This window comes from Sinocyclocheilus anshuiensis, unplaced genomic scaffold (assembly GCF_001515605.1).
Source record: "Sinocyclocheilus anshuiensis isolate Anshui unplaced genomic scaffold, SAMN03320099.WGS_v1.1 scaffold49, whole genome shotgun sequence".
Classification (NCBI taxonomy): domain Eukaryota; kingdom Metazoa; phylum Chordata; class Actinopteri; order Cypriniformes; family Cyprinidae; genus Sinocyclocheilus; species Sinocyclocheilus anshuiensis.
Genome location: NW_015539863.1, coordinates 1,422,243 through 1,442,697, shown reverse-complemented (window position 1 = coordinate 1,442,697; position 20,455 = coordinate 1,422,243). Strand labels below are relative to the sequence as shown.

General features: G+C 38.3%; 2 protein-coding genes across 3 annotated transcripts in view; both read right to left on the bottom strand.

Moving 5' to 3' along the window:
* The window catches only part of pcolceb (procollagen C-endopeptidase enhancer b), a 27,248-nt gene extending 21,909 nt beyond the window's left edge, over positions 1-5,339 (bottom strand). The window contains exons 1-3 of the mRNA XM_016481340.1: positions 5,233-5,339; positions 2,360-2,468; positions 2,022-2,280 (exon numbers count right to left, since the gene is read on the bottom strand). Of these exons, the coding sequence (XP_016336826.1) occupies positions 2,022-2,280; positions 2,360-2,468; positions 5,233-5,321 (457 nt within the window). The 5' untranslated portion in view covers positions 5,322-5,339. The remainder of the gene's footprint in view (positions 1-2,021; positions 2,281-2,359; positions 2,469-5,232) is intronic.
* An 824-nt stretch (positions 5,340-6,163) lies between these two features.
* The window catches only part of LOC107684947 (period circadian protein homolog 1-like), a 38,159-nt gene continuing 23,867 nt past the window's right edge, over positions 6,164-20,455 (bottom strand). The window contains exons 3-19 of one of the 2 annotated variants that reach the window (XM_016481338.1): positions 19,675-19,928; positions 19,365-19,486; positions 18,830-19,031; positions 17,891-18,085; positions 17,580-17,765; positions 17,343-17,496; positions 16,016-16,259; positions 15,695-15,803; positions 15,425-15,581; positions 15,160-15,278; positions 12,386-12,532; positions 11,891-12,214; positions 10,390-11,174; positions 9,600-9,777; positions 8,867-9,059; positions 8,025-8,175; positions 6,164-7,933 (exon numbers count right to left, since the gene is read on the bottom strand). In XM_016481338.1, coding sequence (XP_016336824.1) covers positions 7,619-7,933; positions 8,025-8,175; positions 8,867-9,059; positions 9,600-9,777; positions 10,390-11,174; positions 11,891-12,214; positions 12,386-12,532; positions 15,160-15,278; positions 15,425-15,581; positions 15,695-15,803; positions 16,016-16,259; positions 17,343-17,496; positions 17,580-17,765; positions 17,891-18,085; positions 18,830-19,031; positions 19,365-19,486; positions 19,675-19,928 — 3,835 coding nt within the window. In that variant the 3' untranslated portion in view covers positions 6,164-7,618. The remainder of the gene's footprint in view (positions 7,934-8,024; positions 8,176-8,866; positions 9,060-9,599; positions 9,778-10,389; positions 11,175-11,890; positions 12,215-12,385; positions 12,533-15,159; positions 15,279-15,424; positions 15,582-15,694; positions 15,804-16,015; positions 16,260-17,342; positions 17,497-17,579; positions 17,766-17,890; positions 18,086-18,829; positions 19,032-19,364; positions 19,487-19,674; positions 19,929-20,455) is intronic. The other variant, XM_016481339.1, reaches the window with a different exon arrangement.

The window sequence follows — 20,455 nt, the reverse complement described above, 5'->3', positions numbered from 1 at the left end:
AGCCCATTGCCTATTTCTGAGGGCGGGGCTTCATAAAAGCAGGAAATGATCAGCGAGTTTCTCAGAGAAGGGACAGAGTGGTGTGGAATAAAGGTAAATTATGTGAAAAATAATGCGTTTTTTTAAAAACGAAGCATTAACACATGTTAGACTGCACCGCATAAACACAATCAAGCCTAGAAAAAAAAAAAAACCAGTGAACCACCCCTTTAAGCAGCACAACTGTTTCTAACATTAATAATAATAATAATATTTTTCTTTAAATCAGTATATTAGAATGATTTCTGAAGGATCATGTGACACTGAAGACTGGAGTGTCACGTGATGCTGAAAATTCAGCTTTGCATCACAGGAATAAATTACATTTTAAAATGTATTCAAACAGAAAACTGTTATTTCAAAATGTATTCATGTTTGACATTAAATGTCCATTTTCTTTGCCTTTACGTATTTGTCACAAAATGAACATGAACTAAATATGACCTCATAATAGCCTACAGTCAAAAGAATTCACTATGCTACATGTTACATTTGTTAACTACATTGATTAAAATGAATGTCAATAAACATACAGATTACGTATTTTTTTAGCATTTCATGTATTGTTATTAAATGTTTTACATATAAATCCAATCAAAATCCATGATATTACATTAACTGATGAAACACTGATCAAAATTAATATCAATATATAGTGTTTATATATTTTTAGTATTTTAGGTATTGTTTCAGGTTATATATATATATATATATATGTATATGTATATATATATTATATTATATTGTAGCATTTTTGTAACATTAAAGGGTTAGTTCACCCAAAAATGAAAATTAACCTGTGTTTTACTCACCCTCAAAGCATTCTAGTTGTATGTGACTTTTTTCTTTCAGACAAATCCAATCGGAGTTATATTAAAAATTGTCCTGGCCCCTCCAAGCCTTTAAATGGGGGTAAGCAGGTGTTTGTTGTCAACAGTTCAGAAGACGTGAAATAAAGTGTGCGCATCCGTAATAAAACGTCCCTCACATGGCTCCGGGGCGTGAATAAAGGCCTCATGTAGCAAATCCATGCGTTTTCGTAAGAAAAATATACTTATGTTTCAAACTTAATAAACACTTTTCTATCACTGGCCCCTGGCCACTGGGAAATTTGTTATTTTGGGGTGAACTAACCCTATCTACACAAATATACATTTATATATACAAAAATCTACACCATTGGAAAATCTCTGGAATGACTTTAGCAGTTCTGCAAAGAAGAGTGGGCAAATATTGCAAAGTCTAGAAAGAAGGGACAGAGCGGTGTGGAATAAAGGTAAATTATGTGAAAAATAATGCGTTTTTTTAAAAACGAAGCATTAACACATGTTAGACTGCACCGCATAAACACAATCAAGCCTAGAAAAAAAAAAAAACCAGTGAACCACCCCTTTAAGCAGCACAACTGTTTCTAACATTAATAATAATAATAATATTTTTCTTTAAATCAGTATATTAGAATGATTTCTGAAGGATCATGTGACACTGAAGACTGGAGTGTCACGTGATGCTGAAAATTCAGCTTTGCATCACAGGAATAAATTACATTTTAAAATGTATTCAAACAGAAAACTGTAGCCTTGGTAAACTTCTTGGTAAGACTTTTCTTTCAAAAGCATAAAAAAAAATCTAAACAACATTTTGAACAGTAATGTACAGTATGTGTGCAGGATTCGTATTAATCCTGAGGAGTAGAATTAGTATCAAGCAAATTTTGAAACCAATACAAAGGCAAATGACTATTTATTAATTTTATTTATTGTTGTTGTTTATATTTGATTCACAATTCATTTGATTTGAGTTTTAGAGGAATTAACCGTTCCGGTTATGATTGGGTCCAAATAATGATAGTAAAATAGGAATCCCACACACATTCCTTTAGGATTTTCAAGGACAAAACCTGAGAGAAAATATTTGTTCCTTTAACCATTTTGTGCATGAAAATATTTGAAAGAAAAAAAAACTGTAAAAAGTCATCCCACCATCGACATGTGGTTTCCCCCCACTGAAATAAGCCAGAAACCCTCTTCCTCCTGTGCTGCCATCAGATGCCATCTCCAGCATCATGGTGTTGGAGGTGGAGATGAGGGCTCCAGGTCGGAACGTCCCACAGAAGCGGCCCAGTTTCTGCACTGTGTATGAGTGTCCATTATAGACATCCACGTAGTCATAGCGGCAGGTGGGGTCCGCCTCTAGATCAAAGATCCTGAACTGGAGCATCACAACATGACCTTCTGGAACCTGATGGGAGAGGAGACAGGATGAAAATGTAAGGCTTGAAACAGAGGAAAGCAAAATAATCTGAAGGTGATGGACTTACTGTGATGTACCAGGTGCATTTGGAGTTTGGTTTGTAATGAGAGGGGAAACCTTCACTAGCCACAAACCCTGAGTCTGTCGTCAAATGACCACCACACAGGAATACAGGCCTGGAGAGCATAGAGGAGGAACAAATGAGAAAAATAGATGTTTGATTCATGTTAAATGCAGTGACATCTTCACTATTGATTAAATTAAAATAAGAATTCATTAAATGAATAATAAAAAATTATTAATTACGCTACCTTTCAAAAGTTTGGGGTTGGTAAGATTCTTATTGATTGATTTTTTGATTGAAATAAGTATTTTATGCTCACCAAAGCTGAATTTATTTGATCAAAAACACAGTAAAAACTAATATTGTGAAATAACCATTTAAAGTTACTGTTTTGTATTTAAATATATTATAAAATATAATATATTCCTGACGGCAAAGATGAATTTTCAGCAACCAACACTCCAGTCTATAGTGTCACATGATCCTTCAGAAATTTTAATAGTAATCATTTTAATATTTCTTATTATATAGGCTAAAAATATATTTTAATTATATTTCAGGATTCTTTGATATTTTAATTATTTTTCAGGATTCTTTGATGGCTAGAAAGTTCAAAAGAACAGCATTTTAAATAGAAAAGTTTATTATACATTATAAATGTCTTACTGTCCCTTTTGATTATTTTAATCCTTGCTGAATAAAAGTATGAATTACCTAAAGCATCATAAAAGAGCTAAAACTTTCAAATGTTAGTGTTAATAATATGCCATAAACTTCAATAAATCACATATACATTTCATTAAGTTTTTAACACAAGAATGCAACAAACAAACGAGCATGTAAACCATTTTACATAGTACCAGTCACAAACGTCACTGCTTATTAAAATCTTCTGGTGTGTGGATCCTTTATTTACTTTGTTCAGTGGGTTAATTTTTGGATCCTGTTCGCACATTTATAGTACTTGCTAGGGCTGGGTAAAAATATTGATATCTCGATTTATGCTGGTCCTTTGCCAGCACATGACCAGCATAAACCAGCAAAAGGACCAGCATAAACCAGCAAAGGACCGGCATAAACCAGCAAAGGACCAGCTTAAACCAGCATCCCAGCGTCAAAACATACCTAACCAGCATATGGTGGTTTTTTCAACAGGGGCGGCAGCACATAGCGCTTGTGAACTGATCATCTCCTCCACATTAATACCAGTTTCAGCACATTTTAAAAACTTAATTGTGTAATTTTAACAAATCAGTCTATTTTAACCTTCAGTATTATAGTAATGTAGTAACAACTGACTCTCATGTATATTTTACAGCATTAGTTGAAAGATTTTTTTCCTTGAGAAAATTTGGCATGTGTACCTGATATATATCCAAAATAATCGACATTGAATCGAATCGAATCGAATCGGTAATCGAATCGAATCGCAGGCTTGTGAATGAGAATCGAATCGAATCGTGAAATTTGTGTCAAAACCCAGCCCTAGTACTTGCAATACTTTAATACTGCCAGTTCTGTCATATTAAACACAAACCACAGCCAACTGAACAGCCACGCTCAGATGTGAGGTTACAGAGTGAACCACTGAGCTCTAGATATTGCTTTTTATAATGGTTTTCCTGGAGTTGAGTCTGTCTGTCAGCAAACCTATCCAGTCACATACATGAGCTGACACATACTTCTCCCTCACACAGTTTTCATCATTAAGAGTCAGGAATAGAGTAAACGATGAAATGTACATAATGTCAGAAAACAAAGATAAAACTGAACAAATCCATGGACATTTAAAAACACATCAAGCCTTCTGACACAAAAGCAGCATTCAGACATGAGCTGGTTTTTCAGCAATGATCAAAGCTATCGCTTAATTAAACAGGTGCTGCGTTTATTGGCTGGTTACACAATAATGCATGAATTTAACGATTATTAAGACTAAGAAACAAATGTGGTGGTTTTTGTGGCATGTCATAAACATTGTACAGCCTGAGCTGAACAACACAGAGTAACAAAGATTCTACAACAAGACAACTGGGACATTTTTGTTGATACTGTAAAACAAGCCTGTGCTTGAAATGGCCCTTAATCATGATGTTAAGATTAACTTTTTGTGTTGTATAAGATCATGTCATATGATAGCTTTGTGAGGAACTGGGTGAAGGTGCGACAAAAAAAAAAAAAGTACATTACATTCAAGGAATTTATTTTACCAGTTCCCTGTAAAAGTATAATAAGTGACTTTTTGATGCAGTGGTTGCCAAGTAACTGCACACTCTGATCACTAAACTATATAAAATAAATATAATCACTAAAAACTAATCACTATATACAACAACAGTGACAACAAAAACAATTTTGTTATTAATAACTAGCACCCTGATGCAAATTCATGTTTCTGATCAGTAAATAAATGACTTCACTTTAGAAGAAACTGAAGTAGAGATTGTGCAAATGGAACATCTACTTGCAAGATTGTGTATGACTGTATAACAAAGACTGACAATGGCATACAAAAACATAAGAATCTAACTAAATGTTTCATTTCAAGTTCTTATTCAGTGTATGAGGTCAGCTAACATTAATAATAATAAACAAAATCCTAAACTGAATTTATGTTGACTTGAAAAATACAATAATTAAATCTGACCAACACTTTTCAGGACATTAAGTGTTTCCTGTCTAATTGAGGGTTGCAGAGAAACATTGTAATCAATGTTTCCTCAAACTGTATTATTTCCAACTCTAATCCTGCTGCTTTATGGGAGGCTTGGATGTTAACATCTGCTGAATGCTTGCATTCACTCTCTCTCTCTCACACACACACACACAAATGTGTCAGTGCACATACAAAAACACACAAACCTTAACACACTTACCTTGTGAAGTTGGTCTGGCTTTGTCCATGCACCCATCCTAACCCCAAAAACAGAAGCCCCAAATGCCGCACGCACAAACCACCCCACATCCTTCTTCTCAAAGAGGCACAGAGAACGAGTCAGTGAGGGAACAGAGGACAGGGGCGAGTTTAAGGGGCGTGGAGGACGACAGGAGGAGGATTGAAAGAGGGATTCAAGAGAAAAGTTAAGTATCCCAGATGCCACTGCTGTGAAATCGGAGAGAGATAGACATTTAAAATTGAATGAAAAACTATAAACAACCAAAAATAAAAAAAAACCCACATCAACCACCCTCTGTTACCACTCTCCACAGCAGTTTGTTGAGATATGCCTATTCAGTTAGTCGAATTTTAAGAGTAAATAATGAGGTTTTCTTTTCTTGTAAAATCCTCAAAGATATATGATGTTGAAAAGTGATATAAGAGCAAATATGTGTTGTTCAGTTTTCTTTGTGGTTATATGCTGTAGATCTTTCTCTCTCTTGGCAGGCCTGTCGTTACACTGCGGTGCAGGGAAAGAATGCAAGTCAAGCCAAACTTTCTTACCAGGGCACTGGCACATGCAAACATGCTATTAAATACCTTTTATGTAAAATTCCCTTTTATATCTCTCATTTAGCTCTGTGCAATAATCATCAAGTTTTTGTGTGTGCATCACACTTATTTGTATGTGTTTGTAATTTGTGTGCGTGGGCTTTTGTTTGTGACTGGAAAAACCTCTGCATGTTTTTATAGCTCAGTGGACATTCTTGTCTACTAAAAGCCTGTGGTTTGGTATGAAAACTGCTTATTTTAATTCCCTCTGCCTCTTCCAAAGCATACAGCGTACTTTTCAATCATATACCCACTGTATATTTTTATAATTTCCTGTTTTAACCTCCATACTTGGAATATTTGCAGACCACAACAGTGTGAACCATAATCTTTTTATTATTTTTTATATATAAAGAAATACACAAAATACTTACAAACTGTTCCAGGACAACTTGAAGTCAAAGAGCACATGACTCAAACTAACAGGGACAATGCCTTCAACTGATTGCCAACACTCATTCGTTAAAAGGGTTAGTTCACCCAAAATAAATTGTCTGAATTTGTTCACCATCATGTTTTTTCAAACGTATGACTTTCCTTCTTCTGTGGAACATAAAAGATACACTACCAACTCTTTTTGGGTGAATTATCCTTTTGAAACTCCTTCTCTGACGGTACAGTTCACATGCAGACCATTAAAAGCCTCCACTCTTTTGACCCAGTAAGGGGCGGCAGCTTTTTCTGGCCGTGACCTCTGGAGCTTCCCTTCGCTAAGTGCTGCTCTACAAGAAGATGCCTTGAGCATTGAAAGTTCACGGTTGCCTTGGTTACTGTAGTGACTTCCAAGTGGTGAAAGTGAACTGTAACAGACCAATGAGACTCTCTGTGGAGCCGCAATGCATTTCACACAATTCATCCAAGCTTCAACAATGAACAATTTTGCACCAATAATGTATAAAAAATATACAGAACGATAAAAAAAAACAAAAAAAACCTAAATTTTGACCAAGTAAATTTGGTCAAAAATTCCTACTTTGTATATGCCTGTAAAAAAATAATAATAACATTTTCATAACATCTGGGAAATGTCCAAAAGCACAAGGTGAGAAACAATTAGACTGTCCTCAAAGGCAGTGAATCTGTTCTCCTGTCTAAATGCACATCTTACAACACCTAAATCAACTTAACACAGAGTTTAAAGGTCCGTTCATACTAATAACGGTAACTGTAACCATAACTATATTAAATGGCCACACCAAGGGATGATAATGTTTATTTATAAGCGTGCACTGCAGTTTGCTGCTTTAAATGATCAAGCTCTTTAAAATTGGATTAATAATCTGGAAAAAAATGTTCTGAAAGTGATCCCAAACCATTAACGTGTTATATATCTGTGGTGTGGACTTCCCTATTCTTATAGAATTAGATGATTAAAGCTTTATAGTTATAGTCATGGTTATAGTTATCGTCCTTGGTGTGAAGAGCTCTTAAACCATTTGACAACATTTGAAATAGTTGTTTAGCATGCCACAAAATGGGTTTCTGCAGGTGACTAGAACTGGAATTAAACAGGTGGCATCTCAAAGGTCAAATCCAGAGTGGTCTAAAGATACATACCCTTTATTTCCCGCTAACAGATCATAACTTCTTTGCAATAACCAAAATATCCAGAATTTTTGATAATCACAGTCTTTCAACAAAGCATTTCTGCTTTACATTCATCATCTGTCAGCCTTCCTGGCTAATTAGCATTTATTTATAGAAATAAATACAACTGGATAATTTAATGAGTACACAAAAGATCATCAGAATCACACTGCCTCATTGTGTCTTTAGTGTGTCATCGGTGTAAGTGAGGCACCCATTTCCTCCTCGATCTGTGAGGTCACTTCCTGTTCTTCTATCATCATCATCATCATTTCTTGGTCATTGATTTGCGATGACATAATAGTCCTATTGTTTTCAACCTCTCGGGCTTTGCAAGTCTTGTTGCTCTTCTCCATTGCAGTGTCTGCTTGGGTGTGTTTCTCAGCAGTGGCGCCCTCTTCTGTCACCTCTAAAACACTGCAGAACTCCATCTCGTGGATCTCCACATCGAAGGAGGCCGCAGAGGGGGCCGAAGGAGAGGACCTACAGCCCATACATGCCTGTGAGACACATTGCATATAAATAAAACAGTCACGACTGAGTGTTTAGTGGTGCATTGTGGGAGTTATTGTCTGAGAGACTTAGGCTTACAGAAATGTTGATAGCACGAGGCAGGCGTCCAGTGCGGATCCAAGGGTGAACCTGGCTCAACTCGCTCTTCTGCTCCTCAGTGAAGCGAGGCTGCTGTTTCTGCATGGCTCTCAGAGCAGCACGGTCCTCTTTCAACACAGCATCTCTGTCTCTGTTACAAAACACATTTATTTGGTTAGTTAACTATTACCATTACAACTTTCCAGGCTTTTACAGTGGGTTTGTAGTAAGTTTATGGGATGTTAGCATGGTAATGCGTTTCTTTTTTCTATGCATGTGATGCGTGACATTTTACGTCATAACGAGATGTATTAAACCAGTGGTTCCCAACCCTGGTCCTGGAGGCACCCCAACACTGCACGTTTTTGCATGTCTCCTTAATCAAACACACCTGATTCAGGTCATCAGCTGATTAGTAGAGACTCCAAGATCTGAAATTGGTGTGTCAGAGAAAGGAGAAATGCAAAATGTGCAGTGTTGGGGTGCCTCCAGGACCAGGGTTGGGAACCACTGTATTAAAGTATATGTTTGTGTCAGTAATGGTGTTGGTATAGGGATGGGAATCAAATTCTGAATATGATTTGACTTAATGATTCTAGTTCCTTAATTTTTTTTTGTAATTTTGAGGAAGAATAAATGAAGAATTTGCTAGGCAAAACAAAAATGTTCTATTGACAATATTTTAAATGGAACACTATTTTTATGTTTTGTTTTGATTGTTGATTTGACTCTTGATTAAAAAAAAAACAACTACAAAAAATGTAACTGATTTGTTTTAGATGTAACCGGCACTTGATTCCCAACTCTAGTGATGTAGTGAAATCTGTAGTGTTGATATTAACCGGATGGGCAGCTGGTAGGTCATCATAGTCTTTTCATCTGTGTTGGCCATTAGAAGCCAGATGGGGTCTTGTAGGACACATTTGATGAACTGTGCTTCTCCATCACTCCCCGCTGTCTGCTTGCGGGAGTGGCTGTTCTCTGATGAGTCCACACTGCCAAAGTACTTGCTTGTATGGCTGCTCTGACTGCTTCCTGTTAAAGTAAATGAAAAAAGAGAGAAATTAAGTCATTTACTTGAAGTACCGCTTCTTAAGTAACAACTGCTGAATGGCATTCGGTTCGTTCATACCAAGTAACACTCTAATCCATACTAGGGCTGCAAAACGATTAATCGCATTCAAAATAAAAGTTTACATACTGTGTGTACTGTGTATATTTATTATGTATATATAAATACACACACATATGTATATATTAAAAAAATATTTGTATGTATGTATGTATGTATGTATATATATATACACACACACTTGTATATAATTTATATTATAGATATATATATATAAATATTTTATATATAACATTTTTCCTTAATATATACATGTATGTGTGTGTATTTATATATACATAATAAATATACACAGTACACACACATATAGTATGTAAACAAACGTTTATTTTGAATGCGATTAATCACGATTAATCGTTTTGCAGCCCTAATCCATACTGCCTAAAATGTATCCATTTATAACTTTATTTATACATTTATTGAATAAATGTATTGCCACTTACTAGTTCCACTTCCTGAAGAGCTGCAGCCATTGGACCCTGATCCAGAAGACCCTGAGCCCGACCCAGAGGAGCCTGTGCCTGATGAGCCAGTGCCCGAGCGAGAGTCCTCCTGTAACAGCAGGTCTAGCAGATCACTGGAGGTGGACATGGCATCTTGATTGGACTCTTTTGTTTCACCCTGCAAAAGGCATTAAAACCACAGACCATTACTAAACAACACGATTAAATAAATTACATCAGGATATTCACAGCTGATTATTGAGAATGTTCTCTGATGAATGCTACATGTTCTGATTTAGAATTCTTTTCATGAATGGTAAAACTGCTCTCTTATTGGATGAATCTCACAAAGGTTTCCAAAACCACATCAGAGTCATATTTCAATGCCCAAATTAAAACATAAAAACATGAGAAATGATATAGAATATTGGGGGAGATTTGATATCAAATGTTTATTAAATATCAATAATCCCAAAACGTCTTAATTTTCTTTATATAAAATAATATTTTTAATATTATTAGCATTTATTGCATGCAATGGTGACAGGTGGCTAGTATTATGTTATAGATATTCAATTAAACACCTTTTTTTACTGATTGTTGAATTTCCTATTTTAACATGTTATGCTAATACGCTAATTAGTTGCTACTAAATATCGCTGTGGTATCAAATTTAAAATAAATATTATCGATTGTTGTGAAATTTAGCTGGTACTGATATCGAATACTGAAACATAACATAATTTTAAATAATCAGTAAGCAAATGAATCCAACAGTCCATTTTCCTACGTTTTCATTCTCTTTTGAGTCCACCACTGATCCTCTCTGATTGTAGGAGGCCTGTCCTCCTGCTCCACCTCCTTGTCCCACCATAGGAGATGTGGTCTGTTGCCCTGATGCCACCTCAAACCAGCTGCTTGGAGACTCCTCCAGCTGCAGCAGATTCAAGGGTGAGGAGCATCTGGACTGAAAGAGCAGAGACTCTGCTCCTTCTCTCTCAGGGGCCTCTCTTTGGCTGTAAGACTGAGGGGTGCTGGAGCGAGAGTGGGCACGTGGGACAGGGGTCGGGACCTGACAGGGCGCAGGGGAGGCTGTGTTGACAGCAGGGAAAGGGAAAGCTGGGTTTGGGCTGTAGAAGGGCTGAGGCATGCCCATGTTGGGCTGTGGGAACATGTAGTTGGGTAATACCAACGCCATCATCGGGTGGACCATGGGAGGTGCCATCTGTGAGTTCTGAAGGGGGAAGTGTAGCCCCGTTTGTATGCTGGGATCTGAGATGGAATGGGAAAGAGGGGGATAGACGGTATATAAAGGAAGGATGCCAGGTGGGTACGGGACAGAGGGAACGCTAGCTTGTGACCCTGAGGTGGGCCAGGAGGAGGAGCTGTCTGCAGGACCGATGGGCATGGAGGAATTAGAGTGCCTGTCCAGAGTGGGAACCCCTCTTAGGGGGCCAGCTGGGCTACGAGACCCAGTCTGCTCTGAAGCTTCCTGGTGCTTCAGTCTTTTGCCTCCTCGACCACGTCTACGCCCACTACTACCTGCTGCTGGGTAATCACGAGAGCAGCACACACCTAAAATCAAGAAAAAGAGATACATTACTGGTCAAAGGTTTGGAATAAATATGATTTTCTGTTTTTAAAAGATGTCTTTCAAGCTCACCAAGGCTTAATTTGAGCAAAAATACAGTAAAAACAGGAATATTGTAAAACGTCATTACAATTTCAAATAACTGCTTTCCATTTTAATGTTTCAATATGCAATTTGTTCCTGTGTTTTTGAAAGCTGAAGTTTTAGCAGCCATTACTCCAGTCTCCAGTGTCACATGATTAATCAGAAATCATTCCAATATACTGACTTGGTGCTTAATTATTATCAGTTATTATGTGTTCTCAATTATTAATAATGGCTATTATTATCAATGTTGAAAACAGTTTTTGCTGCTTAACATTTGTGGAAATTGTGATACTTTTTTTATGGATTTGTTGAAGAATACAAAGTTCAATAAACAGCATTTATTTGAAACAGAAATATTTTTAACATGTCTTTACTGTCACTTTTGATCAATTTAATGCTTCCTTGCTGAATAAAAAGTATTATTATTATTTTTTTAATCTTTCTTACCCAAAACTGTATTGTTCATCAAACAAACAAACGCAGCCTTGGTGTACTTAAGATACTTCTAGCATAAGATACTTCTTTCCAAACTTTTGAATAGTAGTATACATGAAGAATAATTTTGTGTAACACTGCATGTGTTGTGTTTGTTGTTGCATGAGCACATCCTTACCTCTTGCTAAAGATACAGTTGCTTGTCGGTGCACAGTTGAGGTTGAGTCAAACACTCTGAGTTTGCTCAAGTCTTTGAAGCGACACATGAAGTTCTGCTCCTCTTGTTGTGTGTGAGCCGACAGAACCTCTTTTGTGAGACCCAACCTTTCTCCTCCTCCGGATCCTCCAGCTACCCCTGTTCCTCCTGCACCTCCTCTTCTCCATGCATCCCTATCAGGAGCAGGGCTAGGGGGCAGAGAGGGCATCATTGTGGGAGGAATTTGGGGTTGAGCGGCAGGATGAGCAGCATTCGGAGTAGGCGGGGCTTCCTCCATTACGATATCTGTGGGAGCGAGGTAAAACAAGAAGGGATGAGATAAAAAAAAACTAGTGCCCCAAAAACTGGCCACAAGAACAAAAAAAAAAAGACACTTGATTGCTATGCTTGCTTTGTGGTATTATGCGTCTTTGGTGCCCTCTCTAATTCCTCTGAGATACACATACACTTGCCCACCTGACTCAGGAGGTTTCTTGTCCCCCACATGGACGATGGTGCTGCTGAAACTGCATTGAGAGGTGACCGAGGCTACACTTTCAGCTTTACTGTGCATGGCCATTGGGGGTAACAATGTACTCTCCTCTACCAGAGACACAGACGGACCTGCAGGTTAGAGTATTTGTTAATACTAGTGTAGTCAAGACCACCTAAACAGAGACCAAGTCGATACCAAGACCAGAGTGTGATGAGACCAAGACATGACCAAGATTTTGAGATGTTGAGACCAAGACATGACCAAGATTTTGAGAGGTTGAGACCAAGACAAGACCAAGACCAAGACCAAAACAGGGTGAGACCGAGTCAAGATCAAGACCAAACCAGCACTCCTGAAATTCATCTGAAAGACCCACATTTACTGAACAGTCTTTTCAGGATTAACGTTTAACCCTGGGTAAAGTATAATCAGTGTAAAACGTGAACTAAGATAACCCAGGATTCCTTTTACCCTGGGTTTAGAATGACCCAGGGTTAACTATTTCAAGTGTGAAAAGCCCTTATAGAGCTGTTACCAATAAAATAATATCACTAACAGAATTCATCTTTGCTCTGCAGAGGTGGCACAGAAGCTGCATCTGAAGTAGTACAATTACAACTTCAGAAATATTGTTGAGATTTATCTTTTTAAAATAACATTTTGAATATAGAAATATAATGGGAAAATAATATGAATATAAATATCAAAACTAAAACCGCCAGTGGGTTAGGTGGCGGCAAATCACCTGAGTGTGTTAGAGTAATTTATTCAGCCGATTCATTCAAACCAACTGATTAATTCAGTAACAAATCACCACTGTGTGTTGCTCAGAAACTCACTACAGTTCTGCTATGGGATTTGTTTGGAACTCTTTTCGTTGCTGTTTTTCATTTTTTGTTCATTTGTATTAATTTTGGTGAAATTTTTGGCACAGTTCCCCATTAAATTCTGACCGGGCACAGCAGTATCAAAAGAAATGAACAGTATTAAAAGAAATCACATTAAGGTTGTTAACAAATAAATAGGACAATGCACCACCAATTTAGTAATATCTCTGCAATTGTGGTCTTGACTGGTCTTGAAATAAAATCCAGAGAGCCCTTTTAGTCTGAGACCAAGACAAGACCAAGTACAAATGCAGTTGAGACCGTGACAAGACCAAAACCTTCAAAAAATGGTCTTAAAGGGATAGCTCACCCAGAAATGAAAATTCTGTCATTAATTACTCACCCTCATGTCGTTTCAAACCCGCAAGACCTTTGTTCATCTTCGGAACACAAATTACAATATTTTTGATGAAATCGGAGAGCTCTCTGACCCTGCATTGGCAGCAATGCAACTGAAATGTTCCCAGGCACAGAAACATAGTAAGGACATCGATAAAATAGTCCATGTGACATCAGTGGTTCAACCGTAATTTTACGAAGCTACAAGAATACTTTGTGCACAAACAAAACAAAAATAACGACTTTATTCAACAATTATTTTCCTCCAAATCACGTATTCCACCATTATGGAGAGTACCATGACGCATGCATTTTGCTTTCCTCTGCACGTAAAAAAGGCATTTTCTACGTCAGCAGCACCACGCGCATACCTTGTTTACATGCAGAGGTACTCTTGATAATGGCGGAAGACGTGATTTGGAGATGAAATGTTGAATAAAGTTGTTATATTTGTTTTCTTTGCGCACAAATAAGTATTCTCGCAGCTTTGTAAAATTACGGTTGAACCACTTATGTCACATGGATTGTTTCACCGATGACTTTACTACGTTTCTGGGTGTGGGAACATTTCAGTTAAGTTGTCGTCTATGCAGGGTCAGAAAGCTCTCGGATTTAATAAAAATATCTTAATTTGTCTTCTGAATGGAGGTTGAACTGAAGATGAACGGAGGTCTTGCGGGTTTGGAACAACATGAGGGTTAGTTTCATTTTTGGGCTAACTATCCCTTTAAGACCGGTTTTGAATACTACAACACGTTAATGCACAGGATATCTTTAGTACTGTAGTCTATATACACTATATACTAACTGTATATAAACTCTGTATAAACTGTGACATTTGATCCTTGGTGAATAAAAGTATTCATTTAGTTTTACTTAGAAAAAAAAAAAAATTACTGACCACAAACGTTCGAACGGTACATTTCAAAATGCCAGTGGCCAAATTTGGTGGTATTCTAATGTAAACACTACCATTTGCATAATAATTTTTGGTGTAGAATACATTAATTGTATATCATTTTTTCATTTATTTATTTTTTTGTATTCAATCAGTATTAGCAAATAAATTTGTTTGGCTTATGGTAGAATTATGAATCCTGTCAAGCCATTCAGAAGGTCTAGCTCACAAACATTATTTTGCAATGCTTTCTCTTCAGTAAAATCACTCAGGCCTACTGGCCAAATGTCAGATTACATAACCAATATTCACGAGTCAAACCTTCACCATACTGTAGTAGTGCTCCTTAGTTTGTGATGTGCTGGTGTTTATGAGGTATTCCGTGCTTCAACAAAAACATGGCATGCCATGCACTAATTAGAGCGAATATACATGCCATTGTAACCATGTAATATTTATGAAGACCTTCAAGTAAATAGAGTGTGCTCAAAACTGGCATTTCAGTTTTCTGCTGTATCAAAATTGGTATCATTAAATAAAATTTGAATGGTAGCTGCATTGTAATAGACTGTAGACCTGTAACTGCATTTAATTAGTACTGTGCTGCATTAGTTTATCATTGGACCATCACCTTTAGCATTGCCTGGAGCGTCCTGCTGTTTGTCATCATCAGAGGTGGAGGAGGCAGTGCAGGAGGAAGAGCCACACTTCCTCTTCACCGTATTTGGGATGTTACAGCTCTCCAGATACCTGATGAACCAAATAAAACCATGAGGCCACGGCCTGGCATCAGATTGCCATCAAAGTACTAGAGATGCTCACTATACAATGATTAATTTGAAATTCACAACACATAATCAGTGATAGACATCACTATAATGATCTGAAACACAAACCTCACGATGCTATCCAAGCAATTGATTTGCTGATAAGAGTAGGTGGTGGGCGGCTCCTTCTGCACGATCATGGAGGGTGCGGAGCTCTTCGAGGGTGGAGCAGCACTAGCACCGGGACTGCCGCCCAGCTTTGCTGCTTCAACTGTTTGCACAGCACCTATTTATCAGACAGAGAACATCTTGAGACTAACAACCTTGACAAATTTTAACAGAGCAACTGAAGGGTGTGTCTTTACAGTTACTATGAATATACAGTGAGTGGTTGTGTACCTGCAGTGGAATGTTTCTTAGGAGGAGGTCGGTTGCGGGATTCAATGAAGACTTGTTGTCCGCTGGCCTTCACCATGTGAACATCTTTGCAGATTTGCTGGAAGGTCATCTATTTGAAAACAGTTCATTTAATTTAAGTGTTTACTATCCATGTCTGGCCTGCCTTGTATGTCTATGAACAGTACTAACAAGCACCGCAATACTTTATAGTGTTCAAGGTCAAGAGAAAGTTTGTTTTCGGTCACATATGGACCGAACCTGCTAAAATGAGGGGCTTACATTATGAACTGGGGTTTAAGTGCAGTGTCTTTAAACACTCACAGGTTTTTGGAGCTGCGAGGGGTCCTCCAGACCTGGTCCACTGCTGTCTGATGAGGAGGCGGCACTGGGCTGGTGCTCGTGGGATCCATTGCTGGCCAGGCTGCCGTAACCATGAGAGCTGCCGCTGTGGACGGGCTGCACCAGGAGCCTGTGGATATACTCACTGAGCTGAGTGATGTCTGGGGACAGGGTCCGCTCCTCCAGACCCCTCGTTAGGGTAAAGACGTCCTCATTCAGTGGACAGCTGGAAGGAAAGAATCAAGAGGTAATTGTGTGTATGTACAGAGCACAATAAGTAGAATATTTGTGTTTGTTAGTGGTGGGGATTTTGAATTATTCTAGGGAATCATTTGACCAAAAGGCTTCAGTTCAGTTTCATTCGCTCATTCTGAGTCACTGATTCAGAGACTTTTTCTGTGGTACATCAATACACCAGTACATTAGGTGGCAAATAGTGAGTGTCTTTTGAGTGCTATAAACAAGTCATTAGATCATTCACTCAAAGGATTTGCTCAAAAACCTTTCACTCAAATTGATTCAGAATTTGAATGTTATATTGTGTGTTATATTATTGACTATACCAAGACCAAACCAATGCATTTTCAAAAGGGACTCACAATTACCATAATTTTAAGTGTACATGGTCATTAGTCCCTGCTTCCCCTTTTTCGTGAACTGAATGACTGTATGAGGCAGTAATAATGTGTGTGCATGTATACAGTTTGTGTGTAGAAGCACTCTGAGTCACCGCATGTTGGAAGAAAAATAATGGTATTGATCTCATGAAAAATCTGTCTGTGAGCATGTGCTTATGAGTTTGATTGAGTGCGGACACATTACATACTGATGTGTAGGTGGTATGTGATGGAGGAATTACGTGTGTATGCCTGTGTGTTTATGCTGTGCACATGTCTAGAAGTGTGAAAGTGCAGAAAATCGAGGTGTGCACTGAAGATGGAGCTAGTTGTGCATATTCCTTTTTGCTACACCTGTAAATTACAATGGAACCAACTAAGATGTTTTTAAAATATATAAAAAAGTAAACAGTTTAATGAAAACATTTTATGCTGAAAATGTAATGTTTCACAGTATTAGTTTTTACTGTATTTTTGAGCAAATAAATGCAGCCTTGGTGAGCGTAAGAGACTTAACATTTACTACTTCAAAAACATTTGAAAAATCTTACAATCCCAAACCTTTGAATGGTAGTGTATCAATACAAGATCTGTCTCTTATGAGTCTGATTTGAATGTCACATAAAAAAAGAAAGAAGAAGTGATGCTTTCTGAGAGTTAATTTTGGACCTTGTGTGTACTCGGGTTCTTACGTTCTGACTTTGTGCCGGCCAACAATGAAGGCCACTTTCCTGCTCCAGGGGTTAATGAAGGAGGACCAAGAGGTGTCGATGGTCAGATACTCTCCATTCTGTGCGCACATCCGCAAGGGAGCGTGATCAAACGGCTGCCCTGCAAACTTAAGAACTGAAAGAGAAAGGAAAAGTGAAAATTTTAATGAAAGAAAGGAAACAGACAGAGGTTAGAGAGAGGAAGGGAGAGTGACTCACTCTTCTTATGGATGGCCACCATAATGGGTCTGTCATCTGGATGGATGTACAGCAGGACTGGGGTTCCCACAAGGTCCTGAGGCAGGTACCCCAACAGAGGAACTGCCCGCTCATCCACCTCCTGAAAGAGACAGCTGGGGGTGTGACTGGTGGTGAATATCCTCTTATCCATAGGAATGCGAGGGGCTGAAAGCAGGATGGAGAGAAAGAGAACAAAACCCAAACCGAGTTAAAAAATTGCATTTGTATTTTTTCCATTTGGTTCCAAACATTGTGAAAAAAACAATATACTTGTTAAACAAGAAATGTACCCTCATATCCCGAGTGCACTCTCTCTGCGATGAGCAAACAGCAGGGTTGAGGGTAAGCCGCATCAGAGTCTTGGAGCGTGAGCAGATAGGGGGTCAGTCTGAACGGGTAGTACTTCACATTGACACTGGTTGAGATGTCTCCACTGATGCGACAAAACATGGACTTCTCTTGGGTGCAGTCCACCGGTGGAGAGACTAGTGAAAAGAGAGATTACAATCACAAATCACAAATGAGGCGAAGTCTTGAGACGAAGTCACAAATGAGGCAACGATAGATATGGTGTTCAGAATGGTTGACAACTTGACAAAACTGAAAATATAATCATCTATTACTTACTCTTGTGTCATTCCGCACCTATTATATTTTTGTTCATCTTTGAAACACAAATGAAGAGATTTTTAATAAAATCTGAGAGAATTCTGTCCCTTCACTAAAAGTCCACTGCACCAAAACTTTGATGCTTATGGTAAATGGAAGCTCAACCTCACTGGTTCCTTCGAGTCAAGCAAGCACAGTTGAGTTGCCATTAACCATATTTGATGTGCTCCATGTATGTGCGCTAAATCAAATCTGTGCTAAATTAGATCAGTTTATAATATAAAGCAATTGTGTCTCTTCATAAGACTTGAATTAAACCGCTTGATTCATATGTATTTCTATTGTGATCTCTTCATTCACTTTTTGAAGCGTCAAAGTTTTGGTGGAACTGACCTCCAGTGGAGAGACGGTTCTCTCAGCTTTCATTCAAAATATCCTCATGTATTTCAAGGATGAACGAAAGTCTTGGTTTGGGTATGGAATGACATAAGGTAGAGTAAATGTTATCTATCTAATGTGAGCTATCGCTTTCAGATCAAAACTATTTTTGATCTTTTTGGCTGTCAAATGTTAGTGTAACATGCCATAACACAACCAAAACACACCATGTACAAACATACCAGAGCCGATGCAGGAGGTCCAAGGAGGTAGTTTGCTGGGTGCAGTGTTGCTGTAGAAGGTGCTCACATCCTGGGGGGCCAAAAGCTCAGAAAACAAAACTCCATGCAGCTTCTCTGGCTTACTGCGCAGAAGAGATGAACCTTGTGGGGATATGTACACAACCTTCCCTGACAGGAACGAAACCGCCATTGAGAAAGTGTCCTGCACAAGAGAAAAAGAGACTCTTTTGTAACTTCTAACAAATACTGTACACAGCATCTGCATGACTGAGAAAAGCTGTGTACCATTTTACAGAGAGAGAGAGAGAGAGTGGAGAAAATGAAAAGAAGAGAGGTGACATTTGGGATGATTTTGCCATCTAGAGCATGTCTGACGCATCTGTAACCCACGTCTTATCTTTGTTTTTACTGACAGAATTAAAAAAAAACAGTAAGCCAGTAACTTCATTGATGAGACTGAAACTACTTTCATACACTAGTTTAATATTGTGTTACTACTAGAGAGAGAAATGGGTTTGTGTGCAAGTCAACGTACTGTATTTTTGAGAGTGTATTCGGAGGTGATATTGTCCAGTTCTTCAACAGTGAAGGTGGACAGATCCAGACTACAGCCATGACACTCCTCAACATTCCACTGGTGATAATACTCCTGATTGGCTGCAAGATTCAAAGAAAAAAAAAATGTAACATCACTGGACCCACAAACTCCATTCCTGTTATAGGTGAAATGTATAATTCCTGTGCTTCTAGCGGCACCAAACAGAATTCCAAAAATAGTGATTATTTTCAAATGCTTCAATCTACAAACATAGAACACAAAACCAACATATGAAACTCCCACTCACCTTTGACTTGTCTGACACAGCTAAGGGCGTATTTGAGGGCATTAAGAGTGCTGGAGCGCCCTTTCATCTTTCTCTCCGGTGGCAGACGGATCTTCAGCTCATTCAAGGCTCTCATCAGCTCTTTCTGGGTCTGGACCCGAGCAGACTGATTACTGCTGCAGCCGCTGGTGGATGGCAGGTCTTGTTCAGAGCTGGCACTCAACAGGCTGTAAGCCAGAGAGCTGCTGGGTGGAGACAGGCTGTGAGAGTTTGAGCTGAGGGAGAAGGCATCAAAAACAAGAGTTATTATTACTTATTATTATTATAATGTCAAGAAACATTTCAGAATTTGCTTTTTAATGGGGTCATATGACGTGATTTCATGTTTTCCTTTGGACTGTTACAAGCTGTTCGTGCATATATAAAACATGTAAAGTCGCAAAGATTAAAGTCTCAAACCCAAAGAGATATTCTTTCTAAAAGTTAAGACTCATCCACGTCTTCCTAAAACGCTTCATTCGAACACGCCCCCACAAATCTACATCACTGTGTGGGAAGATTTGCATACCAACGCCCAAATGTTTACGCAGAGAAAGAAGGTGTAACTTTCATTCTCGCTGTAGTATTGTTGCCGCCGCCGCCATGTCGCTGATGCTGTGTGTTTTCAAATATGGAAAGGGCCGAGGTATTCGGCCAATCACAATGCACTGGATAGCTGGCCAATCAGAGCACACTGCGCTTTTCAGAATAATGAGCTTTGTAAAAATCGACGTGTTTCAGAAAGGCGGGGCATAGAGGAGAA